At 38.2% G+C, this 15,617-nt stretch overlaps 1 protein-coding gene across 9 annotated transcripts in view; it reads right to left on the minus strand.

Moving 5' to 3' along the window:
• The window catches only part of TBL1XR1 (TBL1X receptor 1), a 166,336-nt gene that overhangs the window by 56,544 nt on the left and 94,175 nt on the right, over positions 1 to 15,617 (minus strand). For 2 of the 9 annotated variants that reach the window (XM_038583946.1, XM_038583939.1), the window contains exon 1: positions 11,390 to 11,506. The exons of the other annotated variants lie outside the window; for them this stretch is intronic. In XM_038583946.1, the coding sequence (XP_038439874.1) occupies positions 11,390 to 11,426 (37 nt within the window). In that variant the 5' untranslated portion in view covers positions 11,427 to 11,506. Of the gene's footprint in view, positions 1 to 11,389; positions 11,507 to 15,617 lie in introns of those variants that run through there. 9 annotated transcript variants of the gene reach the window in all.

The following is a 15,617-nucleotide window of genomic DNA, read 5'->3' on the forward strand; positions in this document are numbered from 1 at the left end:
CTCTGCCTCCGTCTCCACAGGGCTCTCTTCCCTCTGTCTCTGTGTCTTCATGTGGCATTTTTCACTGTGTCCAAACCTCCTCCTTAGACAGACGCCAGTCACGCTGGAATAGGACCCTCCCCAACGGCTTGGGCTCAATTACATCTGCAAAGACCTTGTTTCCATATAAGGTCACAGCCACACGTACCAGGTTGTGTTACAAATTCTGCATATCTTTTGGGGAACATAATTCAATCCATCACACCTAACTTTTAAAACCCTAACGCATCAACTACAAAACTTACTGCTCTCCGGCTAAATGCAGAACTCCAGCTCCGAGACCACAAACTCCAGCATGCTGCACCTTTTCAGGACTTGAAGGCACAACAGATGTGAAGGTCCTCTACACACAGGACTCATCTCCTTGTATCCCCTTGGCAGCTAGACGACTCCATAATTAAACAGTAAAGATTAAAAAAATAAACTACCCTCAAGCTAGTTTCTTCTTACCCTGGCTGCCAAACTTCTATTTCAAGACACTCTTTCAAGCGAAGTCCAAAATGCTTTCGTCTGGCAATACAGTCCTGTCCAGCACAACAACCTACAGTTTTAGCTCATATTCCTTCCCACACTCTTACAGTCAGGCCTCACTGCACTGTCAACTGTCACTGTATTAGCTTTCGATATTGGAATCTACACGAAAAGCATACATACATTCTGGTCATTCAGATGACCAAATGTTATTTCTACATATTTGGCCTTTGTTTCAGGTTCCTGACTCACAGCTCCCCGAATCCTTGGAACTTCACAAGTGTGGAGAGTGACAAAGGTGTTTCGTTATGTTGATGAGGTGACTTTGGGACCACACCTAAGGTGGGGGCTGGCTGCCAGGAGAACCACCCTTGTGATTAGAGGGTTGGGACTTCTCAGTTCCACACCTCCCCAGTTCTGGGGAAGGGAGGGGGCCTGGAACTTGAATCAGTCACCAATGATTTGATTGTGTCCGTGCCATGAGGCTTTCTTCATAAGAACCCAACGGGACAGAGATCCGAGAACTTCCAGGCGGGTGAACACACGGAGGCTGGGGGAGCAGGGCACGCGCAGAGAGGCCACAGAAGCTCCCACGTGCTGCCCCGTGTGTTTCTCCACGTGGCCATCCCTAAGTTATAACCTTTCATACTAACCAGTGATCGAGTATGTAAAACGTTTTGAGTTCTACGTGCTGCTCTAGCAAATTAATGCAACCCAAAGAAGACGCCAAAGAAACCCCTGATCTACTAAAGCCTGTTGGGCAGGAGCACAGGTGACGTCCTGAGGGAGCAGGGGCAAATCTTTCAGGACTGAACCCTTAACCTGCGGTATGCCCTACTGGTGACTGAGGATCATTTGTTGGTGAAGAGGGAAACACCACCCCGCATTAAAAACTGAGTCTCAGGACATCAACAAAAGAGCCTTCCATTAACAAAGCACCACAAACTAGGCGACTTACAACAAAAATGTATTGCCTCATAGTTCTGGAACCCAGAGGTGCAAAACCAGGGCGTTGGCAGGACAATGCCCCTGAAGGTGCGAAGGAAGGGTGTGTTCCTGGCCTTCCTCTGAGCTTCCTTGGCTTACGGATGCATCGCCCCAGCCACCCACCATGTCTCCCTATGACTCTTCACACTGGTTTCCCTCTGTGTCTGTGTTCAAATGTCATTTATAAGGACACCAGTCATACTGGAGTTTGGACCTCAGCGTGAATTTTGGATGACACAATTCAAGCCCTAACAGTCATTAAGCTAAGAAAGCCCAGAACTAGTAAACACAGATGGCATCATTTCACCCCTCCAGAAGTGTAGATGGCAGGTGCAGGGAAGGGAAAGGTCAATGAAAGCTTTTCTCCCTGACCTTCAGGTATCAGTTATCTCCTTAGCATGCCCGTCATAGATGATTCCTTTAAAACAGAATTCAAAACAATGCTAATTATGGTGACTAGGATGGCATCAACACACAGGGACCAATTTAAGTGATGCTTTGTGGGTGACTGTATTACTGTTCGAGGTCAAATCCCTCTTCTCTTTTCCTACAATTGAGTTATTCATCCCACCCCAACAACTTGGAAGGTGGCCACGTGACGTGCTTTGGCCAGTGGAAGCTGAGCAGATGTGGTCCGTGCCCCTCCCAGGCACAGCTTCAAAGGAATCGGCCAGCCTCTGGCTCTTTTCTCTCGCCGGAGGGAGCGCGCCCTATACACTGGGCCTGCTCCAAGAGCCTGATCCCCAGGTGAGAAGAAACACAACGAAGGCATGGCCAACATGATCTACATTTAAGATACACAGAAATTAAATATGTTTAAAACTAATGAAGTCATTTGTAGTCATATAGAAAACTAATATACTTTAAAGCAATATTTTGACGGCATATATCCCTAAGGGGCGAAAGAACCCTAAGGGGCAAAAGAACTGCAAAGAAGCTTTAACTGCTTTCAGTAGTCTTTAAACCAAAATTTTCAGAAAGGAAAAAATATATACAAATATAGAAGCAGTAAAAATTGCTTTGTCTCCTCTTCATGATACAGTACTGTACAAGCTGGCTACATGTGGAGGACGGACGGCAATATGCCAGGGAGTTTACGAAGTGAGAAGCTGAATGTGTCACATTATTCTAGAGAACAATTTTTCTTGATGGCAAATAAGTTTGATCATTTTACTTTTATTACAAAACTCCTATTTGTTGGAACTGAATACAAAAAACTACAATGATTCTAATGTTTATAATACACTGATATTTTTTCAGTAAATTCACACTATACAAATCCAGCTTTAAAACCCTATAATTTTACATATGAATTAAAATATAACTAGGAACTCATGATTTGTTTTTCTTACTAAAAATATACATTTCCCAGTCCTAAAAAGGCCTACAAGCAGTTAACAGCAACCTTGTTTTTTTAAAAAAACGATTTTATTTACTTATTCATGATAGACATAAGGGGAGGGGGGCAGGGACACAGGCAGAGGGAGATGCAGGCTCCATGCCGGGAGCCCAAATCAGGACTCGATCCCGGGACCCCAGTATCACAACCTGGGCCGAAGGCAGGCGCTAAACCGCTGAGCCACCCAGGGATCTCCTAACAGCAACCTTGTGGTTGGCCAACTTCTGGGCTACAGCAGGAAGCCTGAAACATCTCGTCGGGCAAAAAAAGCAACGAGACTACCAAAGACCACTCATGTCTAGGGAGACAGAAACACAGTGAATTAAATCATCTCAAAAAGAGATTATAAAAATTAAAAATAAAATCCACATCACTGGTCACCTTGACATATTACAAGAGTACCACCAATTCATTACTCTAAAAATTGACAACTATAACATTCAGGCACATACCCTCCCTTTCCCACGCAAGTTGTATTTCAGAATATCACAATACTGGATTAGGATCAGTCATTTACAGAATTCCAGCCAATCAATGCAAAAACAATGGTATAATTAGAAAATAATCATTTCCTATCCCTAAGAAAATAATGAATCTAAGCAACAATCATGAATGGTGCCAAGTCCACCAGGGAAAACTCTGTGCAACGGTGTCATGGGTAGATTGGGCTAACAACTGAACCAACTACTCAATATCAACATCACTAGAAGTGAGATAACCAGGGTGTGATGCAAATGGAAGAAAAAAAGAAGACTTCATGATCAAAATATTAAAGGTGAATTTAATCAGGTCTCTAACTACCACTTTATGGAAATACAGGGCAACGGTGAAATATGTTAGCAATACCACAAGGATGCACAGCCAAATTCAGAATATAGGAAATTCAACAAACGAATCACTTTCTTACACCGAAAAGTGTTAGAGACCTAAATTTAGCCAACGAACAGCAGTATGTCGACCTTATTTGGATTCTGATTAAAACTAACCATCTGAAAAGGTCATTTGGGAGACAAAAAATTTAATTCCCTTCCAGTTTCTCGTAAGGCTTGTATCTTTTGTGGACCACTGTAATACATGAAGCCTAACCTTTTCTCTATATTAACGGGAAAGGTAGGGACAACTGTAACGACGACGGCAGCGTACAGAGACAATATGATGACTGTCATTTCATACCCAACCTGTAGCCTAGTAGTCTTCTAATCCTTACTTTGTTTAAAGATTAAGATCCTCATTTGAAATCTAAAGTCCTGGGCTAGACTCTGTTCTGGAAGTAGCTCCAGAGAAGATGAGCTTGCGTTCATGTAGACATAATGCAAGGTAGATGCAAACCTTCTTCCTTCAACATGACGCAAACATATACTAGGTGCTCAAGTAAGTAGTTTTAAAGAAACAAAACTCTAAGGCCGAGCAACGCGAGTGAGTGTTTTTCTTCTTTGCTCGCAATATCACCTCTTTTTTAGAGAGGAAAAGCATTTAGAGAGAAAAGAGGAACCTCTTTACACTCATGGACATCAACTTCAAAATCAGTTCGATTTACTCCAAAATATCAAGAAATTAGTAGTAAAGCTTTCTTATTAGAACAGCAAAATCCCTTGATTACCACATGGTAATTAAGCTTTGTTTTTAATCTCAATTATGTAACTAATCCTCCATTTTTTCCCCCTACAGAATTTTCTTGCACAGTTCTCTAAAACAAATGAAAGGAGAAAGAAATACTCTTCTGGGCGGCTGGGTGGCTCAGTCAGTTAAGCGACGGCCTCAGCTCAAGCCCAGGGTGGCGCCCAGGGCCGGGTGCCCTGCTCAGCGGGGAGTCAGCTTCTCCCTCTGCCCCCCACACCCAGGGGTGCGCTCTCCTGCATGCCCACACGTGAGCTTGTCACTCGCACTTCTCTCTCCTCTCAAATACATTTAAAAAGAAAAAAAAAAAAAAAGCAAAGACATATTCTTTAAAAAATATATGAAGTTCTGCTTGGGCCATGGACCTCAAGAACTTCTGACCTCAATTAAAATACCTAATGTTATATAATAAGAGTCACTGTTATAGTAAGAATGTTACATATAAAATATTATAGTGAAATGAATATACATTAAATTAGAAACAGTAAGCATCTGAATCACTGCTGTACAAGGAAAGTAATGTAACACTGTGTGCCAACTATACAATTAAAAAAAAAAAGAAAGCATTTCAATGGAGTTATATGCATTTTTAAGACTAAAACTGTTCCCCAAGTTACACCTATTTTCACTCTACTACAAGGTGTCTCAGCCTTTTATAGATGCTCTACATACCTAAAAGCTCAAAATATAAATTACAATAAGTATAATACAAATCAGAAGGGTAGTATTTTTGGGGGCGGGGGGGTCTGCTGATATAAAATTAACTGCTGATAGAACCTATCAGAATCACAGAATTTAGAGAAGGGAATGAGAGAATTTTTTCCTTGCTCTTACAGGCTGCCCAAATTAAAATCTCAAAAGAATTACTTGTAAATAATCATTGTCTTCTTTAAAAACACAAAAACAAAAACAAAACCCTGATTTAAAGAACTGAAAGGGATGGCTAGGGCACTAGGTATGAACATAATAGAAACCTGAATCCACTGAAATAGTGCCTATGCAAAATAGAGATTAATACAAAGCATCTGCTATCATTTCCAAACCTTCTATGGAGATTTGGGTTAGGTGAAGTCAAGAAGATGAAACAAAGGAAGACCTCCACTCATCTATTCTGTGTCTCCTTACCTGATCAGATTCAATGGATTATCTTATAAAAATCTACTCATGGCCAGCAGGTAGGAGTATGAAATTATTTCCCTTTCATCTGGTTCTACATTTAAAAAGCATACTGTGCTGAAACTCAAGACTGTTAAAAACTGGGCAGCCTGGGGGGTGCGGTTTAGCGCCGCCTTCGGCCAAGGGCCTGATCCTGGGGACCCGGGATCGAGTCCCATTTCGGGCTCCCTGGATGGAGCCTGCTTCTCCCTCTGCCTGTGTCTCTGACTCTCTCTCTCTCTCTCTCTCTGTATCTCATGAATAAGTAAATAAAATCTTAAAAAAAAAAAGACTGTTAGAAACTAAAAGAATGTTCCCTCTTTCCCATTATGTAGTGGAAATGGGTTCACCCTTTTTTTGGGGGGTCCCTGCTTATATTATTAGTGATAAAGGCCTTTCAGGGCAATGCTTAAAAACAAAAGTAGTCAGAAATAACAGCAATAAATGAAAGCATTCGTTTCAAAATTAATTTATTTTGTTTATATAGATCACTACTCTAAAGAAAAAATACACACCAGATCATCCAATGTGTGGTAGAGGTGACATTTTTTAAACACTGGTGACTCAACAAATAGTCCATGAATGCCAACTTAACGCTCATTTAAAAAAAAAAAAAAATTTCAAGCTACATGACAGCAGATACTTGATCCTTGTTATTCACTACTATACTTGTGCCTGGAATAGAGCCTGATTCACAAAAGGCACTCAATTATTACTTGTTGCAAACAGTGAATAAAGCTTTCTTTCTACTAGTCAGTAGTATTTTAAAAGACGAGAAAGATAATCTTCAATGACAACCATTCAATGTTTCTTCTCATCCATTCCCAATTTGGTCTCCCTTACCTGCACAATTTCGATAACTTGTATCTCCATTTCTTTTTGGCCAAACACTGAATATGAAAAAGGAAAAAGGCCCTCCACACTCATCTCTAGCCCACAGTGGTCCTTGCTTACTATGGTTTATCAAATTCACCCATGGCAACTTTTTCAAAGTAATGTCATAAACATCACGATAACCCTGAAAAGTCTTAAGTTTCAGCAAGTCAGAGGTACAGCTCAGGCATGTATATTTTAACAAGTTTCTCAGGTCATGCAAACCATGACTTGTGCATCAAGCCACAAAATTAAAAAACTTCACTATCTTTATCTCAAACCTGTCACACACTTTTACTGTAAACTCCTTAAATCTTTGATCTACTCAGTTTCTAACTGAACAGGTTTTCCATGGTCATCTCAAATTACTCATACTTCTCAGTATCCTAATCTATCATCATACCTCCTGGACCATATCTATTCTCCTTCCATTTTGGTGCAAATCTACTGATCTGACACTTCACAAGTGCTATAATCCTGACATTGAGCTCAAATAGTCTTGCCAATTCCCACTCAAGCCCTGTCACTTATGTAAACCCCAATCCATAATGGTAGCTAACAACATTTTGCCTCTCTGAGCCACTTGGCAATCATTTTACTGTATCTTGAACTTCCTTATCAAATTTTCTATCAGGGATTATAAAAGAATTTTAACTTCCCTCAAAGAGCCCATCTCACCAAACGCCCCTCAATCTCAGGTGACTCATTTCTTTGGTAAAAGTTACCAGTACTTCCTTGACTTTCTGTTTACACCAAAATCTTTATCTTTATTCATCCTATTACTTTATGCTAATTTTCTGAAGAAGCAGTAAAACAAGATACAAGAGAGAAAAACTGTATCCTGGAATCTGTTGGGTCTCGTATGACATACTACCATATACGACCATATCATTAGCAAAATTACTAGCCTTTCCTTAGGGAATTTAATGCAGAGGCGAACAAAAACAATAGCTTTTTTCTGCTCCAATAATAAGCACCTATAAATACAGACAAGAAAATAGATATTCCATTTACAAAAGCAAAAAGACTACTAAATATTTACCAAATTTACACAACTAAACATAGTATTCTATTGAAAGACACAAAGATCTTGTGAGCAAAGGAAAAGGATGAATCATTATATACTGATGTTGCAACAAGTGACTGCCCAACTGAAAGGAAATAAAGTAGGCACATGTGTTTTACCATAGAAAAAATAAATACCAGCTAGATTTAGTAACCGGATATTTTTAAAGAAATGTGTGTATGCATGTACATATACACACATATTTCACATACGTATCTTAACAAAATACTGAGGCTACACGTCCAATCCAGAAAGGAGAAAAAAATCTTCTTAACCAAGACTAGAAACTCAAAAACTATACAAGAAAAGACAGCTATACCTGAGTCCATAAAGATTTACTAGCTTACCAAGGAAACACACATCAATGTGACAAGGAGGAGTGAAATCACACTCACTAAAATGGGTAAATATTTAAAAGATCTAGAAGGCCTATTTCAGACAGAAAAGTGGGGAAAAGTTATTTCCCTATATTTCAAGTAGAGATGTGAAGAAATCTTTTGAAAAACAATCTGTCAACCTCTATTGCAAGTAAAAATATTAGACTGAGTAAGAAGAATGACTTTGTTATTAAAATGGTCAGTCAACAAATACAAGTCCCCTACAACTTAGAAATAAAACATGAAGTTGCTAGGGACATGTATTTTAAGAACATTGCTTTTTAGTGGCATAAATAAATAAATAAATAAAGTGAATGTCCATTAAAAGAGGAGCACCAAAATAAGATTGTGGTATATTCATAATACCATATAATATACAATCATTAAAAATAATAAACTATTGGGGGAGGGAAAAACTGTGATTATTTACCTTTATACTCTTGTGTAAAAAGGTAAATAATCACATTTACACATGTAAGTATAATGTATAAAACAAAAGAAATTTTGTTAGAGTTCTACTTTTGACCTTTTTTTTTTTTTTTTTTTTTTTTTTTTTTTTTTTTTACTTTTGACCTTTTGAACTTAAAACCCTTTTATTACTAATCACCACGGAATCCAATGGGTCTTCATACTCCCTGATTTCCACTCCCGGCCATTTTTCAACACTTAACAAGAGAATCAGAACAGTCTTTGACCTTCTAACCGTTGGCTTTCCGACTGGGCCGTCTCCCCCGCTTTCACTAGTTGCTCTTCCTGCCCTAACGTGTGTGCGTACAGGCAACCTCTCTTCAGCCCTCTGACCCTGTCTGCTCTCCCACTGAGGACCTCAGCCTCTCGGAAGGATCAGGGGACCACCATCGCCCCCGCCGTGTGCCACCCCACACAGCCCGGTCCTTCCCACTCTAGGAGAGGAATCCAATTCCAGCTGACCAATGCTCGCATCTATTGATAAGCCTTTTCGGAATCTCATCATTCAGTATCATCTGAGGTGATTTATGTCCTACCTATACTCTCCAATCTGTTTCTCCTTTTGCCCAGAAGTATCACTGATTCTACCGCTCACCACACTTGAAACCTGGCCGTAACCTCCTCTCACCCTCACCCGCAACCTTACAGTCTATCCCCTCCCAGCGCACAGCTCCACCCTCAGCCAGGCCCTTCTTTCTGCGACACCTGCCATCTCCATTACTACAACAGCCCAGGGTCTCCTAGGCTCTTCCTATTATCTTCTGACACCGAGGCATAAAATGTAACTGATTATATTGTACACATTAGTGTATATATTCACAGCCCCTTCGTAACAGATTAGCCAGGCACTTAGGTTTCCCATTCTAGGATCTTGAGGCATCTAGCCATCCACTATCCCTTGAATGTACTCTACTCCAGGTGCCTACAATCAGGTGCATCATTCTAAAACCCCTGCGTTTTATTTAGCTCTTTGTCCCAACTACAAGTGCTGAAATCCTTCTGTTCTTCAAATGTCATCTCCTTAAGCCTATTCAGATACCAACGTCACAAGTGTTTTGTTGTTGTTTTCTTACTCTTCTGAAAACTGCAGTAGCAAAAGATTATTAGACTAGAAATCAGAATGTTGATGTCTGCTTTCAAATGCTACTGCTTTTGAAGTTTGGACATTAAATCAAGCTCCTGAGCCCAGTTTCTTGTTCTGTAAAATAGGAATAAAATTAATCCACACACCTCACAGGTAGGTAGGAATGTATGAAAAACCAATTATAATTTAAGTGCTAATGCTGTCATCGTATCACCTCTTACTACTCCTATTTGTTTTTCCAACTACAAATTGAAAATATTTAAAAGATAGTCTATATACATCTAACACCCAACACAGAGTGGCCATTCAAATGCATTTTTTTTAAAAAAACTTCGTGTCATAAAATATGGCACTCAAATCCTAGCATGAAAAATATAATCCACTCACACTTACTTATGTGTTGATAAAAAAATATCCACAACCCTTCTTCCCACAGATATGTTTTCAGGAAAACTATTGTCACAAGACATTTCTGGACCTCTGAATCAGTCCACCTGAAACCCAATTATCTGGCAGGTGGTTGGGTAGGGACCATTTAAAATGGCTGATAAATAGTTAAATAGTCAAGGAATTCCAAAAACTTTACAATATATAATATGGAAGTGATGTAAAGTATCTGTGTGAGGTGAATGTGATGATGGTGCTATGCTGTCCAATCCAAAAAATTTATCCAGCATTCATAGTTGAGCATTAGTGTTTTAGTTTACCTTAAAACTGTAAATGTTGACATCATGGTTGTTTTGGTGACGCAAGACAACAGATTTAAAAAGTGAATATACAAGAGAAATATGTTAATTTTCATTAAGCTAAAAGACTGTTTTTTTCGACTCTTGCACAAAAGCAAAAGTAATGATGGACAGTGTTCATAAAAATCCAAAATAAAACGGAAAGGGAAGTGGAAAGGATACTTTGTTCCTATAGAAACCTGTAAATCATAAACTATGAGAACCTGAAAGTCCTTGAGTTACCCTTGAAAACCATGTTATAGGGGCCCCTGAGTGGCTCAGTGGTCGAGGGTCTGCATTCGGCTCAGGGCGTGATCCTGAACTTCCAGGATCCAGTCCCACATCAGGCTCCCTGCAGGGAGCCTGCTTCTCCCTCTGCCTGTGTCTCTGTCTCTCTCATGAATAAATAAAATCTTTAAAAAGAAAGAAAGAAAGAAAAAGAAAACCATGTTATATCTTAAACCATGTAGTGTGCCTTACACCAGAGAACAAGAAAGCTACCTAAAATTAGCAGAGTCTTGTCTAAAGTACATAAATGCCAACTTGAACAGATAACTCAATAGGCAAAAAATGGGAGAATCTGAACATCAATACAAAAAATAACTCAAAAATCTAAAATGCATATATGCTTATTTAAATCCATGAGCTCACAGGATAAGCCACTGTTACCACAATTATGTCACACTATTAGCTAATATTTCTTGGCATTTTATTATTTCACAAAAAACTGCTCTCCTAACTAGTATCACATGTGCTCTTAGATGTCATATCCACACTCTTGTACATACTTCTAATTCATTCTTTTAAATCTAAATTTAAAACTCTACAAAATCATCTTGCCATAAATTTTAACCAACTACTGCTATAGTGCCTGGTAAAGCTACAGTGGCTTTCTTACTACTGTAAGAAGCCCTACTAAGAGTTTAACCCTTATAAATAATGGTTTGGATGCCAAGTACAAATAGCAACAAAATACAGTTATACAAGTAACTAGGCTGTATTATGGATTGAGAGAGGTGTGCATAAAAACGGAAAGAATGAGTGACACAGGAATGATGAACAGCAGTTGGTGAGAGTAGCAAATCACTTTGTGTTCTTATTTAAAAAAAAAAGAAAAAAAAAGCTCACCCTGTAGGTGCTGTTGCTGAGTTCCATAAACAAACATCAAGCAGCATGACGTAATATAGAGTCCTGGACTGGGTGTGAGGGGACCTCTGTTTCTAGTCCAGGGCCTCAGTTCCTCATCTGTAAAATGAGGATGCTGAGTTAGATATCTGAGAGGGCTCCTCTAGTTTTCATACTGAGGAAGTCTATGGACAAATTCCAGAAGAAGCAATAAAATGCAGGATTTTTGTCAACAGTGAAGTTTAACTGTTAGCATTAGAAACAAAAGGTGGGAATGGAGATAAAAATGATATTCATGAAATTTTGAATTCAAAAAGCAATTACTTTATAATTTTTAACTGCTAGAAAAGTTTTTATAATATACCATATTTAGCAGCATTATCATCTAAATGAGATTAGTAACGAGTGACCAGATTATGACCTGAAAAACCCTGTTCACCTCTGGCTGGCCAGGCTGCCCAAGTAAATCTAGAAAACGGCACAGAAACACCTTTGGGCTAATGATGACATGAAGTGATAAAGGGTCTCATAAGTTTCCCTAATTAAGTAACGGAACAAAAAGTAAAATGACAAGAAAAATGATTAGAGTCCCTTAAACAATTATTTAATTTTAATATGCAATAAAATAATCATGCTTGTGATATCCTTATTTGTTAATCAGTATATTTTTCCTATGCATATAAGTTTTTTTTTTTTTTCCTGGTTAGTTCTCAAAATAGAACCTCGCTTATCCTCTTGGCAAAGCTAACTGAAATAATCAATTCTTTTCCCAATGACACTTAGAAACATTCAAAAAGTGTCTAAGTTCTCTACACTGAAAGAAATCCAGCAGAAGCTGGATAGAACAGAAGAAAGGCGCTGGTGTTTCCAAAAAAAATGGTGGTTTTGTAACCCCAATTACCTAAATGACATTAATTGCCTGGTCCAAGTAATAGAAAGGACCTAATAAACCAAATTCTACATTTTAAGTTCGTGTATCAGCTGACATTCTACTATTTCTTCCTTTCTTTCTTTCTTTCTTTCTTTCTTGCTTATGCTGATGCTACAGTTCTTACCCTGGCAGTCTTAAAACTTCTGGGATATGGAACCAACAAACATCTCTACAATCAAGAATCTGTCAAAAATCTATTCTCTTAAAGAATGTAATCTGTATATTTTAAAGGACGTAAAGATACAATGAAACATTCAGTGAAAAAAAAAAACTTGTTTTTTAAAGCTTGTTTTATGCAAATTACCTAAAATGATTATAAAATCATTTGGCATACAAGCAATTCCATTAATTATTCATTTGAGTATTTCACCTTGGCAATATATTGCCTAGTAAGTTATTCAGAATCGTTAATAAAATTTCTCTCTGGTTGGTAGAAACAAAGGCAAAAATAAAGAAGTCTTGATGGTAATGAAATTTGTTCTTGGCTAGTCTCAAAACGGTTGTGATATCCATGTGTCTTTGAGATTAAAAAAATCTGTGAAACAAAATTTTCCTTTACAATGAATTTACTTTCCATTTTAATTTAGGTATTTTGATTTACAATCCTAATGAGCTGATTAAAATAACCTTACACTTAATGGCAAACAACAGAAATCAGCATGGAGATGCAAAGCATACTTTAGGGCTCTATTTTGAGCATGAGCTGTTTTCAGCAATTTTTTCCATCTACCTTTCCACCCCCAAGACTTTCTGAGAGAGACTTAAACATTAAGTTTCTTTACTGACAAGAATACTATTAATGATGAAATACTATCAGCCGTACTGTTTTTAGCCAGTATCGGACAGATGTAGACCAGCTCCTGCCCAACTTGGGACTGAGCTACGGTCTCGGGTAACATAGTCTCCTCCAAGAAAGGTTGGCACCAAGATCAGCAGCTCAAGGAGAATTTGAAATTTAAATAACTAGTTGGTATGTTGCATGAAGCCCACTGGATTGTTCCTAACTAAATTTCTATTTGTAGAACATAAACACATTTGTAATTCTTTCCACCACTTATATAAGTCAGCACACAGTATAATTTGTTCAAAGACCAAAATACCTCATTTAGATATCAGTAATATAGAATTCTTGAAACAGTTTAAATGGCTATAGCTGGGCACAACACAGCAAAGTGCTCTGAAAAAGTTATATTACCTAGAAATGGTAATCCTTTCTATTACTGCAATACAATTGGAGATTAAAAAGACAAAAGGCCAAAAATAAGCACAACTCTGACTATTTTGGTTAGCAAGAAAATATGAAGCCCTTGTAACATCATACAATCTCATACATACTTTTTACTTTCTGAAATATATTTAATAACTGCTTAGTTTTGTTGGAAATTCTCGTTTCAGGACTGGGGAAGGAAAAACTGACAAGAAAAAAGGCCCTGAGTTGATCAAATTAATGGCTAAAAATCTCACATCTCATAATTACAATTTTTATTTATTTTTATTTTTTAAAGATTTTTAAATTTTTATTTATTTGAGAAAGAGAGAGAGTGCGCACAAGAACGAGAGCAGGGAGCCCGATGCGGGGCTCGAGCCCAGGACCCTGAGATCATGACCGAGCAAAAGGCAGACACTTAACTGACTGAGCCACCCGGATGCCCCTACAATTATTTTAATGCTAGTGCCTTTTCTCTCATCTTCACCTACTTAAAATCTATTCTGATATATACTTTTTAAAACTCTAGCCTATAAGAAGAGATTTCCTAAGAGTAAATAAACTGAGGATAAGGAATTAATATTTTATAATGCTGTACTTAATACTGGATATTATATTGTAATGGCACTACACTTGTTAACAATTTCAGTATAAAAATTATGCAGCATTCCTCTTTTGATAAATGAATACAACACACTTTAAAAAAATGTATCCTAAGCCAAAATTCATAAATGATACCGAGGTCAATTTAAAAAATAGGGAATCAAGGGGATCCCTGGGTGGCTCAGCGGTTTGGCGCCTGCCTTCAGCCCAGGGCGTGATTCTGAGTCCTGGGATCGCATCCTGCATCAGGCTCCCTGCATGGAGCCTGCTTCTCCCCCTGCCTGTGTCTCTGCCTCTCATTTTTTTTGTCTCTCTCTCTCTCTCCCCCCGCCCCCCGTGTCTCTCATGAATAAACAAAATCCTTAAAAAAAAATAGGGAATCTAATAATTGCCTCTAATAGTATTTTCAAAAACTTGTTCAAAATAAGCAACCCGAGGGATTCCATTTCCCATTAATCATACTTGACTCCAAGCATACTCTAATTATGTATCCATCCCCTCAGAATATATGTATTATAAATGATCTTAATGAGCCTTCGCTATATCACTTTGAAGTAATCAAATTATTTGTGTGGGTAGGTTTTGTCTTCTTGTATTGTTCATTTTTATTTCTGTGTCTTTCTGCATTCTATAAAGTTCAGAGCTCAGTGCACAGGCACAAACTTCCAATTTAAAGAAATATCCATTTTGATGAAAGTTACTAACAACAACCTATTAACCAACAGGAAACTGGTTTAGAAAAACACTACTTACTAGTATTTTTATAACACTTTATTGTGAAAATTTTCATACGTACAGAAAACATTTAACAAACTGTACAGAGTATTCACAGAGCTACCATCAAGATTTAGAATTAACATTTCCATCTATTTGTCTTACTATTCTTTCAATTGATCTTAATTTCTGAAGCATTTCATATCAAGCTGCAGATGCGTATACTTTCCCCATATATACTTCAGCTTCTCTATCACTGATTACAGTTCGGTATTTAACACAGTGTTTCTTTCAAAGGAAAAATTTACACAAAATACAATGGGTAGATACTAGGCTTACCATTCAATGATAAACTCAAGCAACCCAAATCCCTAACAGGACCCAGGGTATTGCCATCACCCTAGATAGTTCTCATGTGCCCGTTCCTACTTAATCCCTGTCCCCAACACCCATGCATCCACTTTTCTAAGCCCTGCCAAACAGTTTTTTTTTTTCAACATTAATTTTTGTCTGTTCCAACCCAACACACAATAGTCAAAATTGCCTGTTTTTAGGGCTTCATAGAAAGGGAATCATCATTATGCTGTGGTTTTTGTAAGGCTACGTTCACTTGGCGTTGTGCTTCAGAAATGAATCCAAGTTGCGGCAGGTATCAAGACTGCCCCTTCCTGCTGCTTAGCAGTATTGTGTTGTACGCACACAGCAGTTTAACTATTTTCTTGTTGACAGTCATCTGAACTGCTTCCAGTTTAGGGGTCAGCCACATATTTGGCAGA

The sequence above is a fragment of the Canis lupus genome, chromosome 34 (genome assembly GCF_011100685.1).
Source record: "Canis lupus familiaris isolate Mischka breed German Shepherd chromosome 34, alternate assembly UU_Cfam_GSD_1.0, whole genome shotgun sequence".
NCBI classification, from domain to species: Eukaryota; Metazoa; Chordata; class Mammalia; order Carnivora; family Canidae; genus Canis; species Canis lupus.